General features: G+C 36.9%; 1 protein-coding gene across 2 annotated transcripts in view; it reads right to left on the bottom strand.

Annotated features, from left to right (window-relative positions):
• The window catches only part of LOC105380607 (protein vein), a 42975-nt gene that overhangs the window by 7592 nt on the left and 11507 nt on the right, over positions 1-23876 (bottom strand). For both annotated transcript variants that reach the window (XM_038122473.2, XM_038122475.2), the window contains exon 2: positions 19-187. In XM_038122473.2, the coding sequence (XP_037978401.1) occupies positions 19-187 (169 nt within the window). The remainder of the gene's footprint in view (positions 1-18; positions 188-23876) is intronic.

The raw sequence follows: 23876 nt of genomic DNA, 5'->3' as shown, positions 1-23876 counted from the left end.
CAGGCAAGCATAACTCACCTGTAGTTGAGCACTCGAAGTCTCCTCAACGCGATCTCGGTGACGGGCCGGCCGTCCCTGTACCACGTGATGCGGGGCGGCGGGCGCGCCGTCGCTCGGCACTCGAGCCGCACGCCGCTGCCCGGCGTGGTCCGTACTGAGTGCATCGGCTCCACTTTGGCCTGCCGAACTGTGGACAATTGGTGAATATTCTTTATTTACTGTAAGATATATCTTATTGGTGTACTATGCAAAAACCATTAGGGTTTTACGTAAAGTGTAACAGACATGGCAAAATTAAAGAACCATCGTAAACCTGGTTCCAAATTTGCATCATCCAGGGTCGAACCCTACCTACCTACAAAATGCATTTAGGAAAAAGACTGAGTTACATTATTAGGTAGATTGAAGTACTTATCGAGTATTGCGTCAGAATAACGAAAGCTTACGCGGAAGTACTAAAGAAAGTGCCGCTGACTAGTCTGACAGTGAAGTTGAAGACAGTTGCCAAAAAGTCTAGCCGCTAATTCTAAAACTGAAACCGGCAGACAGACGGAACGTCAATACTCGTAAAAACAGAATGTGCGAACGCCTAACATAAAGTCCCGACGGAACGAAGTTTACCGCAATCGTCTACTTAAAGTAGACGCGTTATAAAAGTCCTCAACTAAAAATAAATCTTCCCTGTCATTAGGCCATTGGCCTTATTATTCACTGTGACGACTAACATATGTAAGATCGGAAATAACCTGTATTATCTAAACGGCAGTCATTCGTATAAACATCACGCGGCCAAACAGGGGACAAAAAATCGTTGGCACCGTTTCAGTGCGTAAAAAAGAACATGTACCGAGAATACTATATCATTTAATTACTGAAAGATCTCACCCAAGACATGTTACTTTAAGTTTTCAGTACAGATTTTGTAACTTTCATATCATCTCGTAACTTTCTTCTGAAATATCATTGCTTCAGTTGAGTTTATTGAAATAGAAACTGGCGAGTCAGTCTGTTTCTGACGTCACTAGTGAAATCGCAATCTTCGGCACAGTATAGATGAGTTTTAATATTAGCATGAGAAGAGATTCCCCGCCTACGGCGTGCTTCCACTAATGGACGGCCCACTCGTTCTCAGCTATTCGCCCCATTTGGCCAAGTACTACTATTTAGGGTTCATTCAAGATTGTTGCCGTCATCCCTCACTTTTGTGATGTCATATTTGCGTCAGTTTTTCATTCATACAACACCACCTACTAAGTTCATTTCCCTACCCGGCGTGGGAGGCGCTAGTAATGCTTGTTCCATTCATAATTTCGTACATTTCTCTATTATACTACGTTTTAAGGCCATGGAATGACATGACGAGAACTCATTCATAAAGTGATGAATCGGGATTTTCGCCGTATTTCTGGGACATGACATTTGATGCGATGCTGATGACGTCAAGTGGTTTAATCTCGGTATTTCCGTTGCTAAATATGACTAAAATGCTTGATTTATTACTTCTGAAATCGCGTAGGACTATCAAACGAATTAATCGATACCTACCTACATCTATGTTGATGCTATTGCAGTCTTCTTTAAGTTTATTATCCATAGCTTACTGCTCAATCTTCTTAAAACTCTTTTAACACATGACAGATTGAGTACTTGCATCGCTTCTATAAACCTATCTCTAACCTAATTATTCCAAAGATCCCTTGGTCTGTATCAGCCAACCTTCAATCCAAAACCACGAGGCGTTTCGAAGATGTTGGATACTGGATAGCGATTGCATCTGAACGGAAGGCGAAGTGGGCCGGCCAGGTGAGCGGCGCTGGCGGCTCGCCAACGTTGGATTTGGCCTCTGCACCGGTTCAATGCCTTCCAAACTGTGGACTCTGTCTGTCTGACGGCATGTTGAGGCACTTACACCTATTTTGGAATCGTCTTTGCAGTGTTATGGGAGCATATTGGGTTGTTTTCTACTGTGGTAGAGGGAGATGAGGGTAAATTTTAAAGTCCATAATATATGTCTTATTTGATCATCTTTATCTTGATGGTGTACCTTGTAAACCAAAATATTATATTCTGAAAATAGTTAAGTACTGCATGAGATGACTGTAGATATCGGTGAAATTTTCACTCAAGACGTAAGTTTGAAAATCGGTGGTTGTCGTGTGAGTGTGTGTTCACGCTTTTCAGCTCGTTACTCAATAATGAAGTGCCGTGACTCATAACTTGTGTACTTATTAAATACAAACTTTAAGTGCCTCAAATCAGAGTAGGCAAACTACCTTATAAAAAACTAAGTACGTATACTCGTAAGGGTTATGATGAAAATTCGTTCACTCTTTCAGTTACTGAATATTTACTAACTGAAAATTCATTGTGTATATAGAATTATTAAATAACATGTTATTTTAAGAACGGACTTATGTACATAATAAATTATATTTCCTTACTTTAGGATTCCGGGTCCTAAAACTAAGTTATTCGTCAAGCTTCCGCTACTCACCACTAGATGGCATGGCTCTACTAACAATTTTAAAGTAAATGACAACAACAGTAATTATTATAAAAATATTATTTTTCTCCCATCTTTTATGGCTTGAATAACATTTGAAGCACTCAAAGCTCGATAGTAAAATAGAATTTAATTGTTTATCCAGCAATCAAAATAAAGAGGGCGCTAGTGTTCTGTCAGATATAAATATACGCGCGGTAATTAAAGACGGGACAGACAGACGGACGCGTCGGAAATAAACCTTTATTTATAATCACTGTACAATAGACTTTTAGTCAGCCTTTGATATTGAGTACCTAAAGTGGCTACTGGATACGTAGCAACAGAAAGGAGTTTTCGTGTAATTCTTTGGGGTTTCCTTCATTATAAAGACTAGGTGCATAAAAAGCACTTTGATTGTGACATTGCTATTATAGTGTAACGATTTATCAACTCTTACTTTTATAATACCTTACCGACTGAACAGCTTTCCCCAAACATTTCATCAACTTGTGTGTTCTTTTCTGAAGCATTTTCTTATGGTCGTAAAATGATTTTTATGCCGGGACCGTCCGCGTCGGTTCCCAATTTATTACTTTATTTGTAACGTATAAAAATGCTTCATTAAACGCGCGCACGTGAGGAACGAGCTTTTGATTGACTCGAAGTGTAATTATATTTTGTTTGTTTAGTCTAGATACAATAACAAAAATATATAAAATAACTTAATAAAGCTTTACTACCATAGAATAACAAGTACCTACAGTTTTACTACTGATAGAGCGGCAGTTAAAAGTCGAGTTTGCCATCTTGTAACTATAAGTATTGTGCACCATGATTAACAATAGGTCTCTAATAGCTTAAAGTGATCTCTTCTGGGGAGGAGGACCAAAGTTAGTAAGCGAATTCTTACAATGAATGTTATATACTCCTAAGTGCCGATATATTTTTTACCATGATTTAATTTCACCTAGCAATGGCAATAGGCCCGCCCCCTATTACATTGGGACTAACATAACATTGTCGAATTGTTTTTTTGTTGTTTTTTTTTAATTTCTCCTCGTCTTGTTCCATGTATACTTATATGCTCAGGGATAAAAATACACCTCATGAATCTACCGGTGAATGAACCAAATTTGAATGAAAGTTAAGTGCCAACAGCAGTTTCTCCCAGCCAACTTGGTGGTCTTCGGAGGCAGTCGGTCTCGGAGGCAGTCGTAAAATTTAAAAGCTCTTACTCAATTATTATTACTGGAATCCTGACCACAAGAGGAATTATGATGTTGGACGCTATTCATGTGTAAGCACTTGATTAAAGAAGTTGTAAATCAAGTGTGAATAGGCTATTCTTACAGGTGTCTCAGTTATACGTCTCAATTCTACTTAACATCTATTTCTACCAGGCTATCTAGATTAAGGTACTTTGCTGTTTTTTAGGGTTCCGTAGCCAAAATGGCAAAAACGGAACCCTTATAGTTTCGTCATGTCCGTCTGTCCGTCTGTCCGTCTGTCCGTCTGTCACAGCCGATTTACTCGGAAACTATAAGTACTACAGTGATGAAATTTGATGGGAATATGTGTTGTATGAACCGCTACAAAAATATGACACTAAATAGTAAAAAAAAGAATTGGGGGTGGGGACCCCCATACATGTAACTGAGGGATGAAATTTTTTTTTTCGATGTACATACCCGTGTGGGGTATCAATGGAAAGGTCTTTTAAAATGATATAAAGTTTTCTAAAAAACATTTTTCTTAAAGTGAACGGTTTTTGAGATATCAGCTCTCAAAGTCGTAAAAAGTATGTCCCCCCCCCTCTATTTTTATAACTACGGGGTATAAAATTCTAAAAAAAATAGAGGTGATGCATGCTAATTAACTCTTTCAACGATTTTTGGTTTGATCAAAGTATCTCTTATAGTTTTTGAGATAGGTTGATTTAACTGTAATTTTGCTGCTACGGAACCCTTTGTGCGCGAACCCGACTCGCACTTGGCCGGTTTTTTAAGTGGAAATTGATCTGTTTTTTTAATCTATATTTTACGTATTATTATCATCCGTACGTTAGTACGGACCCAATACTCCTTGTAGGCAACGACATTTTAATACGAAATAAATGGAGTGTCAGTGCTAAATATACTAGTGAAGATTGACAGTTTTCCATTCCCATAATCACATGTCAACCATTTCGCAAAGGAGCCCTAAGGATAGATGTTGCCATAGCACGCTTATAACCAACCAAAATGGATGGACCATCGAAAGCCCTATCTTGGGAGGACCTTCAGATCGCGCCAAGTGTAGGAATGTCAAATTAATTGTGGAAGAGAAACAGACATTTAATGCGATCCCAATAAATCTCCAATCACCTTCGGAACAGTATAACTCGTGACCGCAGAATCACCGTCTTTTGCCAACTGAATCTGAAGTCACTCTTGAAGGCAGAACAAGCGACTAAAGGCTATGAAAAGAACCGGTGCTCTAAATTTTGTGCTAGTAAATAGTGACTAAACATAAAACTAGACTGGAACGGATTAGATACCTACATTAGTAGAAACAGTAAAGAAATAACGACTGTGATGATGGTATTCTGAGTTAGAACTTCGAAGTTTTAGAACACTCTGTCACCGCTCAACAAGAACAGAAACGCATATGAATTTCACATGAGGCGCTATGGCGAAGTCAAAATGAAATAACATTCACGAAGTAATTAGTAAGTAGTAATTAGAAAATCGTTTTCAAAACAGTTCAGTATTTGTTACAAATATAAAAATATTAAAAGTACGGCTAAACCTCATGGCATTATTATTACACGATCGAAGGTGTAATAATTTAATATTACTTGGTAAGTACCAAAGAACTTTAATTCCTCATCTCCGTTTTCACTTGTTCCAAGGTATTCTCCTATAAATTGTGCTTCTAATGAGTCAGTTTCTTCCCGAGAAATTCGCATGAGTCCCACTGTTTTCGTTGCGATTGACGGTGGCTAATGATTTTTCTTGTGTATATTGGCAAAGGAGCTGGTATTATGTCTCTGTCGTAATTAAATCTCGAGACCAAATGAGAACAGTTTTCAGATGAAAATAAAGAATACTTTTTGCATTTCAATTAGCTATTTTCAATTTCTTTGGCACTTTAAGTCGTTTGCCGATTCAATGGTCACGATCCTGCCAGTATGTAGGTTTTTCGAGATTTAAAGAAAAATATGCAATGAATTAAAATATCCAAAGACTATTATGGAGTAATTGCTCTAGATATTTACAGGCAAACAGCTCTGCTAAGCTATAATACAATTTCAACCACTGCAATGTAACGGTAATCAACTAATCATGCAAAGTCAATGTAAAAAAAACTATTTAAGTAACTAAGCACAGCATTAAATACTCAATATACTAGCAATTATTTGATACAACTATGTAAGTTCTTGAACTCTATCGCTATTTATCACGAGTAGCGAATCAAACTGCATAGCTTCACACCCATCACTGCCAGCAAGGACCTACACCACAATTTTCCTCTTACTCACAACTAGACTACACCCCACACGACCAAAACAGGTGCACGCGTACAAGCGCAATACTATACACACACATGGCGCAAGAAAAAAGCCGTAGTACTATACAGAGAGCGGGGAAGGCGCGGGGCGCGGGGCGGCATTCTACTACGATACGGCGGAGCTTTTTTTACCACATTCGGGTTCCCTTTAGACTCGGTCGCGGTTTTTTAGTTAGCGCCCAGTTTGGTGCGACCGCTCCTTAAACAGTTATACAAGAGAGGCAACCCCGCGGAATTGTTTTTAAATGAAGACTTGCGAGCTGCGCGCGCGCACGACGCGTGTGCGACCAGTTGCGGTGCAGTATCTTTCAGACTTGTGTTTGGGAAACAGTATTTGCAGCAGTAACGTTACATACGGCTTTGCATGTTTGTGTTTTGGATTAGTTTATTTATCGTTGATATTGCAAACTTGTCGAGTATCGTGCTTAATCTAAAATCATCAGCCTAACCTCACAACCTGTTCAGCGTTGCAATTGTTTCTACAATTTTATGTATATTGTGTCACTATAGTTAGTAATTACTAATCAATACATAGACGAAACAAAATTTAATGACATATTTATTACGCATTTGTTTTTTATACCATAAATATACGCAGTGACATAATAAATGGGCAAAATATCCTTGATCGTAGCTAATCGTCGATGCGACCGCCGCACAATCGATCGAACAGGGTGCAGTCGGCAAAATCAATACAATCTTTTGTTCGTCCACACATGGCGAGGATACGATAAGCGCATTGCAATACTACCAACGTACTATAGACAGTAAAAGTGGGGTTTATTTACTTTGCCGTTTTCATGGCAGTCTCTTCGATGTTAAATAAACTTTTCCGTTCGAACAGCCTCAGATCGTCACATCGGCAGAGACGACTATTGACCCTTGGTTAGATACGTTTACTCGATATTTTGTTAGCTCTACATACTCGTCCTCAAAAGAGTATGCAGATGATAATAATTTAGATTAGCAATCCAGAGATGAAGAAATGATTCAGATGCAGCCGAAGTTTACCTTAACATAAAATATTTGGGATACTTAACACGATAGTAATTTTATGGCATTAGTCACTGTTTCACTCAAGACATGTCGACGTCATGCGTGGTAGCATTCTCTCCGCAATTAGGCTGTCCGCCTCTAGGGCTTTTGTTTATAATTCAAACATTTCTAGAGCATGCACATGGTAGCAAGGTTTTGTATAATTTATAAGGGATTCCAGGGAATGCACCGGGTCTAGACGGCTTCGCGTGTTAGATGGTACGTTACCCGATTTTGTAAATATTTCTGAGTTCGATGACTCCGTTTTAGAGGTCGCAACACATGTTGCTATGCCGAAACTTTCACAGGACGTACCAATTTGATTGCAATAAAAATAAAATCTAAGATTTCGTGAAACCTTTCTCTGAATTAGAAAGCCATCGGAGCAATCGTCATGTGAATCTGAATAGCGGAGACGAAAGTATCGTGAGAAAAATTTAAAAATAATTTATTTCATCGTGCTCCAATTTTTGGGTTACTCGGTAAAGCTTGAGGATATGCGGGATTTAGTGCGTCCGATGAGTGTTTCTGTTCACCGGGTTATAAAACTCTAGCCACTTGGAGAGCGACTTTTGATAAATCGCTCGTATTTCGTTTAATTGAACTTTAATAGCAGAGCATGTATATTTGTCATAAAAAATATGTAGAAACTTATGAACATGAAAACACAACAAAATTACTTCATTATCTCTTTTGACGTATGACCCAACGGATGGTTATTTATTAATTATATCTAAAAATCATAATACAAAAAAATATTTTCTGTCTTTGTAGCCAACACACGACAAACTTGCAACACCCCTCGTCGATCGGGGGTTTACAAATAATGAGCCCAAAAAATACTTTCGTTTTCCAAAACGCGTCATCCGCCCTCACAGACCGTCGTCGTCCGTGCCGGCATCTCCCACGGCCCTAAATCGATACGAATCGGTTTAATTAAAGCTCGATTAAGGACGATTATGGGCCTGCTGGCAAAAACCACCGATTTCAAGACCTCTTTTACCAATCCATTTAATTAGACTTGAGATGCTTCGACATTTTTGTTAAGAGGTTATTTGATAATTGATGAGGTGTTTTTGGTGGGGATCGGTTTGCATTTGTGTGCTTTTAATTATGAGGCTTTTTGCCTGCCTTTGTACAAATATGGCGAATTTTATTTGGGTTCTTCAAGTCCTGTAAGAATTTGTAACATAAACATAGAAATTCCTTTGAGAATAATGAAATCGTCCTGCATTTGCATCACTAAAAGCATCGACACCTCTAATTACAGTAATGTCAGTTCACCTTTTAACCCAGTTTGCTTTGGATACCGAGCCATTGTCACTTGGGCTCATTGGTATTCCTGCCTCACTTTCATCATTTACCGATGTTATAGCAAGTGTTTCGTCTTCTCTCTTTCTAACTCCACCTCTCGCTGTGTGTTTATCTCGTTCTACATCATTTGTTTCTATGCTGGCGGTAAACTGATCAGGTATTGAGCAAATAGTGAAATATATTATAGGAGAAGTTTGTATTAGAAATGCTTCGGTCTCTTTGGCTTCTCAGATGAGGTACCTACGGCTACGCTGAGGTGGTATCCTGATGACATTATTCGAATTTCTGTAGCTGTGAGGTCTATTGATACAATTGTTACGAGAAATTTTTGATGTAGCGCTTTTTTTGTTTGTAATCTAACAGGAGGTCCCTAGAGCTTAGAAAATAATTAATAGATCGAATCCCTGAATTAATATACATTTAAATCATTGTTCTGCATCTATTCGTTTGTAGAAATTATATCATAACCAGCGTGACTGAATAAGATATGATTTTAATGTTTTGTTTACCGAAAAGCTTTTTAAAAGTGTGTCACAGAATTGTTACGTTTGTGCCAAAAATAAATTGAATGCTCTAAATATTTGACTTTGAACCAGTGTTTTGATTGTTTTGAGAGTAAAGGATACTGAAAACTCATTCATAGTGAATTAAAAGAACTTACAAATACATAGATAACGCTTCTTGATAATATTCTAAACAATCATAACTTATTTCCCAAGGAGTTTTAATCACCAGCACCGAAAATTAATTTCCATAATCCCCACCACAACAGACACACAATAAGCTAGCCAAAATTAGAGAAATAAAATTAGGATCCAGTTAGGGCTGAACAAAAAGCATTCCGTTATCCGGGCCGGCGCCTGCGCCCGCGCCGACGCGCGAACAAAAAGGCAACCTTAGACGTGGGTTAGGTTTAAAGTTAGGACTCCTCCTTTCATACAGTCGGTTTACTGAAAGCCGCTGCAAGTTTGCGTTGATGTATCACTGCGCAAATGTTTAAAATATTTTGTATGAAAAGTAACTAGTTTTTGTTTCTTTACTAGGTTAGATCTTGCTGGGTTTGCAATTATATGTTTACTACTGGTCATAGGTAGTCGATTATTTAATTTTATTTTATTTAAAACTATTGAATATAATATAAACATACATACATATGAGCTGTAGCAGATTTCATTAGCAGTTTTGCCTAAGGTGGATACTACCTAAGCTTTGTTACTTGATAAAAATGCATTTGGGTATGTTGATATCTCCCTCTCCCTCTCCCTCTCTTTTCGAATGAAGTGTCGGCTTAGCACCAGTTCGCAGCCTGACTGCACTAAATCTAAAATGTTGAAATTTTCTTTTTTCAAATTTACAATTTATTATGTTTTATTTAAAGCACGTTCGATGCTTCGGCGCCGTGTTTTTGACAGCCGCGGTACCTTTGCGGATTTTAACTGTCAGAATCTAATTTACTGTCTACAAAATCCCTTAACCAGCTAAAACACCTTATCACCAACACCTTAGGGTCCACAATGACTTTCGGAGCGTATCTGTAGCACACTGTCTTATAGTAGCGCCGGTAACTTAATCCTTTATTTTTCAAACCAATTATGTAGTGTTAGGTCAGTTAAAGGATATCTTATCGGAATTCGGGTCTTAGGTGTAAAGTTTAACAAGATAATGCCATTAAAAGATAATTATGCAAATTAGTTGCAACAAGAGCAGTAAGACTGGTGAGGTGCGTCGTAAAAATCAATAAAAACAAAGTGGGATTCGCAACAAAATATAAGGCAAAAACGGTTGACTTTCGCTGCGTGTTCTCACGGTTTTTTCCAGTCCGTCTCATTGTTTTTGCCCTCGCAAGCGGGCGCGGCATTTTTCGGATTCTACGATTTACATAAATACCTCGCGACTCTTTGTGCAGCCGCTAAGGCGCCGCCGCCAGAACCTGTTGGCGCTGCGAGGGCCTCCATATCGGACATGATGAGGACGACTCCTGACTCCCGTCGACGTTTTTTCAAACCATCGGCTTTTTGCGAAGCGTCAGTTGCGAGTTCATTCCTTTTTTAAAGCCGTAACTCTCCGGCCTAATCTGTATTGTTCGAAATTTAAACGAAAATTGAAAACGTTTGTGTCTGTTACGTTTTACAACAATGCCTAATCGACGCGACATCTTGGCAACGGTTTAAACGAAAGCTTCAAAACTAAGCATCGCGAAATTACGTAAAGTAAGAATAGAGTATTAGACTTGTTAGTCATCCTAGCTTCGTTTGCCGCTCTCGTAAATCAGGGATCGCGACTGAAAATTATTTTCGTCTACTGAATGAGAGGGATGCACGTATTTTTAGAGTAAGACGGAAATGGGTGTGTAGGAAAGAGACAGGTGTCGAGGAAAGCTAGAGTTTCCCGTGTTTGTGTCTAGCCGCTAGCCGGCTGCTGACCTGTTCAAACATCTAAATTAATCCTGAGACCTAGCTTACAAAACAACGAAAAGGAAAACATTTATCATGTGCACATTAATACTTTCTTAATGAAACACGCTACTAAAATTCCTTTACACATACCTCCCCTCATTCATTACACGTTTGCAGTTATGATGCTTCGGCGAAAAAACAAATTTGCCCGCGTTCCCTTTTCGAAAAAAACTTTTTAAATTGGCCAGAGTTATTTCGGTTGCGAAACGGCGAGTTACGGTTATCAGCGTAAAAAGTTTATAAATAAAGCGTATTACCTACTTGGTGTGAAGAGGTCGCGATGACAGTCCGTGATGGGTTGACTAAGCACCGTAATGAAAACCTGGCTTCAACGTCCGACCTTAGTCAGTTTGTTTGTACCTAATGGGTAATTAGTAACCTAACAAATTGCTTGCGATTGGATCCCAATAGCAATTTTTTTACCAATCGAAAATATTGAAAAAATGCTAAGGTGCATGAATCATGACGATTTGCTATACTATGATAGCATATTTCCGTTATTGTTATTACGCCTATTATTATTATTATATCATTGCAAGTTTCAATTTAGTCGCATAGTCTCACTTCATAACATTTCGGCACTGTTTACAGGAAGTGGCTCTGCAGTGAACTCGGGCGAACGCGTCAAAATAGCAATAACGATAGTCTGTATCGAGTGTGAGATCAAAACACGCCAACATTGTTGTCAGACTGTCGGCAGAGGTTACTCTTGAAATAATTACAGTTATTATTACCTATAGGCGTACATTTTAATTTAAGAACTGTCAGATCGAAACTTTAATTTGAAATGAGTGTTTTTTTTTACGTTGCCTAGTGTATGCTTTAGCGATAGCGTCGCGTCGCTATCAAAATTTGTATTTTGGTTTACGATATTTTCTATTGTCTTGTAATGAAACAAGCTAACAAATGGAACTTCTATGAATATGTAAACTTTTGTTCGGCATTTGCAAAGAATTTCAAACGTAGTCCTGCAACAGCAGTTGCGCCTGCGCACAGGTGGCGCTTCAACTCGGCCGAGTCAGTCACGATCCACCAATCACCATCAGGGACGACCAAATTAAGATAAAAGGGTTAATCCCTTACAACATATACATACAATTGCGTAAAGCGTTTGGAAGGATTCAGTTTTCTTCTCAAAGGAAGAGTTTTCCTAAATTTTTTCATTGGATATAATTATTATGTGGCTTGACTGGTAGAAAATAAAATGCGTAAGTCCACCAGTGTACACTTATGGTTATATTTGTACAATAAATAATTAAATTAATAAATTACGTATCCAATGGCTGGCTGGCAATACTGGCAACGAGTAAAATAATCCGTCAAAAAAAGAAAACAACACGAATCGAAATATGGAATAATATTTTTGAATTGCGAAGCGTGCGCGAAACGTCAGTAAGTAGACGGCAGATGCGATACAGGCAGCTGCGAGGTGCCACGCGCCGAATACTTCGCAAACTTTAAGTAGGTACTATTAAACTCAGCTTTTAGGGTTGCGCAACTTGATCTAGATCTGTTCTGAAGAAAGGGTTGGCACCGGCATTTTTTGCTACCTTGTTTGTAGCAATTAAAACTTTATTTGACCGCAGAGGGGTAAAAATGTAGATATTTATCTTTATGGTCTCGTAATCGCATGAAAACACGGAAGAAGCGTGGCAGAAATTTCATATTAGCTTTTCTTTCTTCTTTTGTTCCTTTACCTTGTTTTATAACTCGTTCTTCATATAAATAAATAATATTCACTCATTGCAGGTGTAAAAACCGGCCAAGTGCGAGTCGGGCTCGCGCACAAAGGGTTCCGTAGCAGCAAATATAATATTACAGTTAAATCAACCTATCTCAAAAACTATAAGAGATACTTTGATCAAACCAAAAATCGTTGAAAGAGTTAATTAGCATGCATCACCTCTATTTTTTTTAGAATTTTATACCCCGTAGTTATAAAAATAGAGGGGAGGGGACATACTTTTTACGACTTTGAGAGCTGATATCTCAAAAACCGTTCACTTTAAGAAAAATGTTTTTTAGAAAACTTTATATCATTTTAAAAGACCTTTCCATTGATACCCCACACGGGTATGTACATCGAAAAAAAAAAATTCATCCCTCAGTTACATGTATGTGCCATTACATGGGGGCCCCACCCCCAATTCTTTTTTTTACTATTTAGTGTCATATTTTTGTAGCGGTTCATACAACACATATTCCCATCAAATTTCATCACTGTAGTACTTATAGTTTCCGAGTAAATCGGCTGTGACAGACGGACAGACGGACAGACGGACAGACGGACATGACGAAACTATAAGGGTTCCGTTTTTGCCATTTTGGCTACGGAACCCTAATAAAAATGCAAGTCAAATTGCTTTTTTTGTTTGTTTTGAGTAATGTAATGGACGTAATGTTAATGAACATGTGAAAATACTATGTTAGCACAACCGTTGAATTAATTACACTACATATTTTAACTGGACAACTTACGATAGCTAGGGCGCAGATCCAGATACTTATGTAATTATACTGCACAATAACTCTTTCGATTATAACGTTTTATGTGACAAAATTGTTCATGATCGTGTAAATATCTGCCAGTCATCGATACAGTATAACAGTTATTGAAACTGCGAACAGCTCATAGAAAAATCTTTCATGTTTTCCATAAACTTATGGTTGCGCCTGAATTCTATACCGTAGTCACCATCACCGGGCACCGAGAAGGTTATTATAATCTAATTAAGTTCCGCACTAGGACTAGGGCAGTTGACCCAAGGTTCAATAAACAAATATGGCTGCAACATAGACCAGAGACAAGAGTTGAAAGGGCCGCGGGGCGGGCGGGGGCGGGCAGGGGCGGGCCCGCACCTGCCTTACACCTGCGCAGACATCGCGTATTCTGATGCCTACTCCTCAGTCTATGGTTAGTACTTTTTTTATAAGTCGGTACGGTTGATAATTAGCGAAAGTTACGAGTTTACAAATAAATGATTTTTTTTTATGGCAAATTAATGTTAATATTTTTTATTATTGGTTTTTGGTACTGAATGAATTGAATTAGCTTTGATTTTAATGTAATAATTAATAATTTAAGAATAGTTAGTTTTGTATAGTAACACAACAACGCGTTATCAAACATGTGTGTATAACCCCATAAATTCACGGGTCATATCTTTATTAAACTAGCTATAATTAATTCAACAAAAAATCTCTCATGGTCCACCAAAGTCACATGATCTTCTATTTTGTACAGGTTAAGTATTTTCAAGAGCTCTTTGCTAATTGGGACATTTTACCGCCTTGCAACGTACATTTGCAGTGCGTTTAGTTGAAAATAATCGTTTTGTACATGTGTGTTTGGTGCAAAATCGCTGCACAGTTTTGTTTGTTTCGTCAAGTTGTCTAGTCCGTGGGAAAGACAGTGACATGGCGGTGAAACAATGGTCTTTATAAAAAACGCTTCATACCGGTACATGCGAGCTAATCACCGTGTATTTTGTGCTTCTGTACTGCGTTTATAGTCTAAAGTTATATTTGTATGTATACTAGAATAGTAGAATTATTTTATGTATAGGTCGTTTCGTTGATTGATTGATGTATAAAATTTACTGGGTGTAGAGTAAGTATGTCTTATTTGTATCTAAGTACATAATGTACAAATTCTTGCCCACATGCTAGGCCTTCAGAGTAAACTAGTGGACCGACAGATGCTAAAGTATAATGGTGAAGTGGTAGTCCGACGACTGAAAGATAATGGGCGTCTATTGAGATGCATATCCATGAGAGGATGATCATTGTATGATAATGATAATAGTGAAAAGGTGAGTTAGTTATGAGGACTTAGAAAAGCTAGTATTTTAGATTCCAATGCCAGTAGTAATTAGTAGTGGACTGGCGGAGGTAGGTCAAGGTTGCGAGTTGAGTTTTGGCAGCCGAACGATGAATGTAGGTAGGACTCGGCTTCGGCCGCGCTACATTCATATTTTTGACACCTTACATCAACGAAATACTTGGAATTTGAAATCATCGACACCTACATGGATGAGTTCTTACTGCTTCTTACTGGTTTAGCATTTCCTTTCTTTAATTTCTTTAATTAAGTACTTATTAAATTGATATACCAGAAAAGTTACATATTTTCCCGTTTTAGTTACTGGTATAGAGTCTGAAATTGCCCGTGCAATCATAAAACATACAAAGGATTCGATAAATTTGATAGCTGTTTCAAAAGTCGGCTTGATTCTGAAGAGGAAGTTACAAATTTTGTGTGGGTAGTTGGGTACATCGTTGACGCTTTGCAAGTCCGTTATTGTAAAGAGTCAATTAGTATTCATAGGAATATAGAGGTTTTCCTATTCTACGAGTATATTACTTAATCATAAACTTATTGTTAACGCAAAGTTTAAAATTAAGATCGAAAATTATAGCTTTACAATATAAGGCAAAAATACACGAGAGATTTTCCAAAAATAAGCGAATATTTTAAAAGAGCGCTAAAATAAACGACGATTATGTTGCAGCGAATTTCGACACTTCATTACGGGATTGTTAACATGTCTGCACAAGTTTTGAGGTGCTTTTTATTTATTCCTTTCAGTGTTTAAATGCCTACTTATCTTAACTTTCTGACTGCCAACTTTACTTTCTGTTGTTGTTTACCTTTGTAAAATTTGCCAATGAACATACGAGCAAAACAAGAAAAAATGCGTTTTACTGCAGTATTTTTATATAGGTACTATAAATATAATTGACAGTACAAGAACTGTCAATGCAAACCTTGTACACGTAGGATACTGAGACTGGCCATTAGCACTGTACAATGTACTGTAGGTCGCACTCGGCATACCAGAGACACAGTTTGAATATGCGCACTGAAGGGTTACTCTATATTGACGAAATACGAACGAACGAGAGCTCTGGTGCAAACGGCACGTTTGGCAGAACGAAAAAGAGTCGCGGCTCGCGCAGCAGCGCTTCGAACATTCGTTTTTCGTCATATACAGGGTGTTGCAAAAAGGGTATACTAAGCCGAAAACCGCATACATGTGCCGCATGTTATATCTAAGCCCAAAACTGAAATCAGAATTTCAAAATTCGTGAAAAAAAAAACATTTTCCATGGAAACTTAGTTGCTGGTCACGTGACTTTTTACTATGGAAAATGATTTTAGTAGACTGTAGAGTGACCCCACTGACACTTGATATGCATAGTTGGCTGTCTGGCTGTTTGTCTACGTGCCCTTATCTCTGTTCCGGTCGGAAGGTGCATAGCTCGCCCGCGAATATTGCGCTGGGTCCAATGTCGAAGGTCTTATGGGTCATGTGTTGTAACTTTTGCGCTGCTATGTTTTGGTGAAATTTGCTCTATATATATATATATAGCATATGTGTTATGTTTAACATGTTAGTAATCAATATAAGAATCATGGCACGACTGAAATCCTTAAATCCGCCAGTAAAATCCATAAGTACTTACCTATCGAATCTTACCACATAAAATTATTCTATTACTTAAATATCACATTATTATTATTACATACATAGTAGGTATACAAGTTGTGTTTGAATACTCGTACAGATAGAGATCTCACTGTAACTTTTCAGGAAAGATAAAACAAAACAGAAAACAATGGGGCATCAGCTAGTAAATAAGCTGCCATTCAGCGCTCCTTTCTATTTTGAAACGTTTTCGTCAAAGTTCAGCGAACCACGTCTCGTCAGACATTTATGCCCTCCATAAACCAACCTCCGAGAGACTGATTAAAGCCAAAACGCGTAATTTGCCTTAATGGCCACCGGGGAGGCGACCGATATATCTGTTTTGCACTTTTATTATTTTACCTACTTGTGGTAAATTTATACGTCCTTAGAGAATAAGGAAAGATGCATTGGATGATAAGATCGTTAGGTGGCGGAATGCTAATGCGTTAAGTATAAAGACGTGTTAAGTCGGCCATCTTAGTTTTTGCTTGTACTTTAAATGCTGATATTGATTGGAAAAATCAAAGAATAAAACCAATTTTGGTTTCTACACGTTGGAATAAATACTTCTTACGGATAGGTATATTTTGTTATAAAGTATCAAATATCGTGTATTCCTCTGAGTTAGTTTAAAAAACTGCGTTAGTCGGTTTAGTTTAAATTATTTGTGATATATGAAGTCTGTTGCTTTATTATGCTTGTATGGAAAATAAAGATTGTCGACATCCACATTAAGGTTGGAGGTGTTAAAATTATATCTATTCATAAATATTGCCTTAATAAAAAGGGATCGTAAATCGTAAAGTATTATAGGATGATCAATCATTTCTAAATACAATCATTGAAAGAAGCTTCTGGTTGAAACGAAAGTATTTCAGTATAATTTACGATCTTAGAATATTTACCACCAATGGCGTAGTAAAATAAAATATTTATCCAAATTGCATTTAAATATTTTTTTCAGGAGCTATTTAAACTCTTTTCATTAGACTACTACCACTTTTTAAGTAGTTCGTTTTTATGATGCTTGGGTTTTTAAATTAAGTAAGTACTTTTTTAAAGTTATAATATGAGTAAGTACCTACCTATAAATTATACATAGGTACTTACAGTAGAGATTTGAACTGTATGTATGTATTTTACGTTTAAACTACTGTTTAATTTGTGGATAGTTTTGTAGTGTGTGTGTGTCAAGTAAGACAGTATCATTCACTGGCGGATTTAGAACATTTTTTGTTTTTCATCACAACTAACAACCCTGCTGCGGCACGGGTCTCCTTCTTTCATTGGAATGGTTTTAGGCCTTGTTTAGTTGTAGCCTAGTGAGGGTTGATGAACCACAAGTCCCCAGTTTTCGAGTAATTGGTCAACCCGATGTTTTTAAGCTGCCCGAAGGCCTCGGTGTTTTGACTAATATAATATCGGGCGTATCAGTCTATGTTGTGTGTATCGCTGTTAATCCATGTGTACCACCATCACATCGCCAGCTACCCTATACTCAAGTGCGCCAGTGCTCGAGTACTCGAATGCAGATGATCTGTTAATGTCCTCGACCGATTATTTCGAATCGAGTGGCTCAATCGAGAAGTTACTCATGGTACAAATGAGGAGACTATCTAAGTTTATATCCGTAACGCTAATTTGGTGTTATAGGTAATGGTATGGTAGGTATTTGACGTAACTTTTATGGATCTGACAGATGTTTAACAGGCGAGTGAGGCTGCTTAGAATTGCGAATGTCCGGTGGTGGTGCGGTAGCAAAATTTAAATAGGTAAGTACTTATTTGATTTCTAACCTACTCTGTGTGTTTCGTCTCGTCACAGATTACTGAAGTGTCGTTTGTGGCCGGAAGTCGACGGCCGTGAGCGTCTGCACACTCTAATTAACGTCTATTTTGTCTACCGTCCGCAGACACCGGCGAAAAAAACAACAGTCTGTGAAATACTTCATGGTTTTAACCCCTAGCCTGAATCTTACCTAAGTGCCAAAACATACTTTAATTAAAAACAGTGGCTAGGGGCTGTAAATTTAAATAAAACAACTTTTTCTTTACCGTGAAAACTATCAAACTTAGACTTGGAACACGGAATACTCACGTAGCCACCTCACATCACATGCGCACGAGTTTAAAATACGCCAATATGTTGTATGCGTCTTTGATCTGTCATCGGACAGTAAATATAATATGTACATGTACAGTGAACGCCACCGTAAGCTTCATTTATTTGTTCAAATTTAACTCTTAAGCCGCACGTATTAGTGGTTATACGTTGCAAAGCTCGGGTTCAGTAATAATGGCGCCGCGTGCCCTGAGGTTGAGGTTAACATCTTGTTAAATACTTTTTGCTCTAGTTATCAGTTTGAGGCCGGGATCTCGCTCCTGTGACGTCGGAGTTCGAACTATGAAAGAGTTTATCAACCCTTTATTTATCCAAATAGATCGGTGTTAAGTATGCCTATAGGAAACTTCTATCTAGTCTAATCTGTCTTTGGAAATACCTTAAGAACGTTAGCAATCGACATCGAAAATGCTACGCTGCATTCAGATTTATCACTCATCGGTAGAACTCCTAAAAGTTTGCATCAACCCTGAAATCTAGATAATCATCACATCAAAATAGATAGATAGTCAAGACCATCATAATAAGATCAAATCAAATATTTTAATTGCCATCAAGTGTACAACAACAACACTTTAGTGACAGGATACACAGTAAAGCTTATGTAGTATATAAGAGCCCAAATTAATATGTTATGATGTGCTTTTATATTGGTTCGCACCTAACCTGCACTCTAGTTTTAGAATGTTACGTATCCGTTAAATATGCCGAAAATAGCACAAGTTATTTATTGATTTCGTGTAACACTTTTATACAAGAAACATTTTATTTCCGTGGTGGTTTTATATATTTTTAACTGATACAATTCTGTGTAAGTACTATAGTAGTAGTGCGCTTAGTAACAATGGCTGTCACCTTAGTCACCGATGACTATTGAGTGTATTCTTAGTGCGACTTGTGACTACCGACTACGCTCTGACATTGCGATTACAAATAGACAAGTGAGATCGTGTAATATACAGGGTGTGGCAGCAATTGTTTTGTAAGTAGGAATAGGGTTTTTGCAAATTTGCGTTTAAAATGAAATTGTAAAACCGTATTATAATTACGAGTATGTATAGGTTTTCAGTTACTGGCATCTATGCATCAATATTGTATTTACTGATGAAAGCAACAGCTTTAAAAAAAACCTGCCTTATTCATTATCACATAGTATACTATCGTATCAAATCAAAAACGTTTTGATTATCATGCAAATATACCTACCTAGTTTTATTTACTTTGAATACCGAGTTAATAAATCAGTCAAATCTAATAGATCATAAAATCAATAGGGTTACTTATAGAGCATAATACGTCTCATTTCGAGACCTCCACCTGAATTCAGGCGGATATACTCAACACTTCATAAATCAGCGTTTGCAAATAACCCTCTATTAGCTAAGTTTCTGGGGGTCACTCTAGGTTGACACAAAACGAACGAGAGTTCGTGTCATGCAATCATTTCTTTTTATAAGTATGTGGGGACATCTCACATCAGACCCCAAGCTAGGCAGAACCTGTAATATGCGTATCATACAGTTGATATATCTACAATCTAAACAGATACATAATGACACCCAAGACCCGAGTACAATTACCTGTCTTTTATACCTACAAATAACTGCCCCGGCCGGGGATGGAACCCGGGACCTTCAACATAGCAATCAGGGTCACACACCACAGCACTACACTATACGTCAAAATTACTTTTAAATCAATGAGTTAGTGCCACAACGCTCCGAGACTTAGTTTTTCTTAAGCTGGAGTGACCTGGGTTGTTGGGCATAGGTATTACACATAATAATATGATCATTTCTGTATCGTAAATAAAGCGCTTTGAAAGGTAAGGTTAGCCTGCGCAGGTTATTTTTGTCCTTGTCATATCGAATGATGTTTTGAACCTGTGACGAAAAAAAGCGATGTTCTATGTGTGAACTGTGGACAACACAAGAAAGTATTTCCAATATTGTATTTTATGAATATGTTACGGTGTTTTCAATTAGATTACACCTAGACTCTGAAAATTATTTCTATGTACATTTAAACAAGCTTTTGTCAAACATACAATAAAACAAATGAATGACGTAACTGCCAGGTTCTATAACAACTAACTTACGATTCGAATAAACTATACGACTACCGATTAGGAATGAAATGTGTAAGGAATTGACTGCGGTGATTTTGAACTTCGTTGTATCTGCACTGTACTACGTACAATATTATACGAGTAAGTAAGACGTATTTTTTTGTTGTGGGGTTTTTGGGTCGCTGAAGAGTGACACATTAAGTTTCTGAGTTTTTTGTAAACTACAAATTTTCGTATCAAAACGAATGGCAAAAGCATTTCACCAATTGGAGTCATTAAAAGTGAAAACTATACTTTAAGATATAGCTACATACATTGTTATAAGTCTCTAGTTTTCCGAATAAAATAAAAACAAAAAGAAAGCGATTAAATTCAAATACTATATCTCATATTCTAAGAAAAAAAAATGGTCATTTAAATATAATAAAATATTTTATATAATTTAAAGTTAGCGTGGTCTCTTACTAAACAAAGCAGCAATTTGTAAAAGGTTAGATTCTAGTTACATATTTATTAGAGTTCTCCTTTTATATACCCAGTATATAATGTATTGCATGTAGTGACTAACTCCTTTTTAACGTGATATATGCTTCCGCTGCTGATATATAGGTGGTAGATAATGCCTTAGTTCATACTTTATATTTTATCGATTCTGAATAAATAGCAAAAACAACAATAATTGTACCTATGTGGGGACATCTCACACACGGCCACCTGACTTCAAGCTAGGCAGAGCCTGTTTATGGATATCGGAGAGGTGATATAATATATCTACACAGATACATAAATACGTCATACGTTTGACGATGATATTCTGGGTTAGGGTACTGATAAACTTCTTTAATTTTTTATATTACACCTAGACTCTGATATTATGACGATCCCTCAATCTATGCACCTATCATCAGCTAATTCACGATAGATAGCACGAAACTATTGATGTTCCCCTAAAGCTATCTAGCTAAATAGGCATAGACAAAGTGGCGAGCTATCTAGATTGCGTAGTTGCGTAAACAGAGCCTAGACGCGGCGCCAAGAGGTATCCAATAATAAACAAATAGAAAATATTCGGAAACTTTCATTCGCGGAAACAACATCAAACGTAGCGCGGTTTTGTACCGAGAATCTAGTGTTCAATTTGTTGTTTTGGTATATTTAAATGATAAGTTTTCGTTTTTACCATACCGTCAATAGAAACTTTTACCTAAAAATTTATGGGCATAAATATATTATTGTCATGTTTTCGATTGATTGGTGATTGGTTACAGGTTTTTCCTAGTGCAGGTCCCACTGTGTATTGTTTTCAGTGAATACTTTTTTGGCTAAATAAAGAATTTATTTATTGATACAGGTTCATCTGAACATGAAATTATTAAGTCGTAATTTTAAAGAATGATAATTTTTGAATTTCTTAAAGCAAACTTCTAACGGCAAAGCGAAGCTTGATTTTTATAACAATATAATTACCTACCTAATAATCGTTCGTAAATTGAAACTCATCCAAAGCTTTCTGACGTAAAAGTTACTGGACAGTTCAATGACCTCACAAGTTTACATAGTGGATATTACCTATAGAACCATAAATTCATCAGGTCCCTTTTAGTAATTCCAACTTTGTTTACGTTATTTAATTTTAGTTTAGAAGGTACTGTTTGTTAAAATTTCCGCGAATTTCCTTATAAATCTAGTTCAGTATTTGAGATATTTATAGTTACAGGATGTTACAATTTGATAATGACAAATTCACGACAAAAGTATTATTAAAACTAACATTTGTCTTCAATATTTACTTACGCATGATAAACTTGTCAAAATTATTCAAATCTTCGAGATAAAAAGTTTTTGTACGAGTGATGAATACCTATTGTTGATAAAATACTATGTAAGTACGTAGTTGTTTATAAACATTTAATTATTTAATTGCATAGCTACTGGTTTAATCTTTTTTCAACATTGTAAGTACAATTGGACAAGGTTCGTAGACTCTACTGCTGCCAACAGGTCTGGCAAGGTTTTAAAATTATTTGTAACTAAACTATGTATCACAACGATTACGACGAATTAAACAATAAAAACTAAAGTGGATTACTGATTATAAGAAAGAAACATTAGAAAGGGGTTAGCTATAAGCGGAAGAAATAGGTATGTATCTAAAAAGCAGGTAGACAAGATATATAATAAAAAATATTATAACTTTACACTATAGCGTCTACAGCAAAAATATATGTAATAACTAGAAGACCGTTATCTTATAATCGATGTTTAACTGAATAAGAACCGACATAGCGTTTCGGAATCTGGGAGCTAGAGACAGCCAGACACTGAAAATATGTTACCATCGTGTTGTTTTGTTCCTATTTCCATATATCTCCTAAACTATAAGTTCTATATTTACACTTAAGAAACTGGCGTGAAGTTGGCACACGATCAAATCCTAGTTAGTTATAGATGCTGTTAACATAAATTGGTTTAATATGTTCACGATATACATTATTGGGATCACATTGAAAAGTACTCGTGTTCCGTAAACGTAAGCGGTGATGTAGGAAGAAGCAATGTATACATGTAGTCCTAGTCAAGTATACAGGGCAATAGGAAACAGGGTCAGTCAGGGTACATGACTTTTGAACAATATTTATTAAGTACATTACATTACTGTAGCCGTATCAGTTTATACACTCACAGATTAATCAAAATCTATTACAGAATCAAAATTATTCCAAATTAACTCGTAAATGTAATTTACTACTGCAAACATCGCATCAGTCAAACACGTCGGTGTAAATTTTCGCGGCTCTAACGATTTCAATAGCTGTAAATGTACTTCCAAGAAAATCATAGCGAGTGAAATTATTGTACTGAAAAGGAAACTTTCAAGATACATTTTCAAATTCAGGTCCGATTTTACCGTTTTATCTTAAATAAGATTGTTAAATGTGAATAAACACCATCCCTTGGGTTTTAATAGATTATTGTATTTATGTCCGAGTCCTATGCTTAGTATTTGCTTATGCTTTTAATCTTTAATGGCCAAAAAGTGGTAGGGGTAATATTTCCATTTGTTTTTCGCAGAATTGCCATAATTTTCAGCAAAACTTGTCGCCATTTTGGACATGTATTTGACCCATAGAATCTGTCTATAACTTTTTCCTTTACCATAAAATTACAATTGTACTTACAAAATTAATATAGTTTTGTATTAAGGAAGATTGAGTTAACAAGTTTAACGACACATAAGTTAATCCGGTTCAACGTGAGTTGGTGGAAGCGGCTGTTGCTACAACAGACAGGCGTTTGTTTAGTCTATGGTTTGTGTTAGTTTATGAAGATATACCTGTCATAGCGGGAGGGATTCCTTGTATTAAGACTTGTTGTAC

Source organism: Plutella xylostella, chromosome 22, assembly GCF_932276165.1.
Source record: "Plutella xylostella chromosome 22, ilPluXylo3.1, whole genome shotgun sequence".
Lineage (NCBI taxonomy): Eukaryota > Metazoa > Arthropoda > Insecta > Lepidoptera > Plutellidae > Plutella > Plutella xylostella.
Note: the sequence above shows the minus strand (reverse complement) of the source record. Positions and strands in the feature narration are given on the sequence as shown.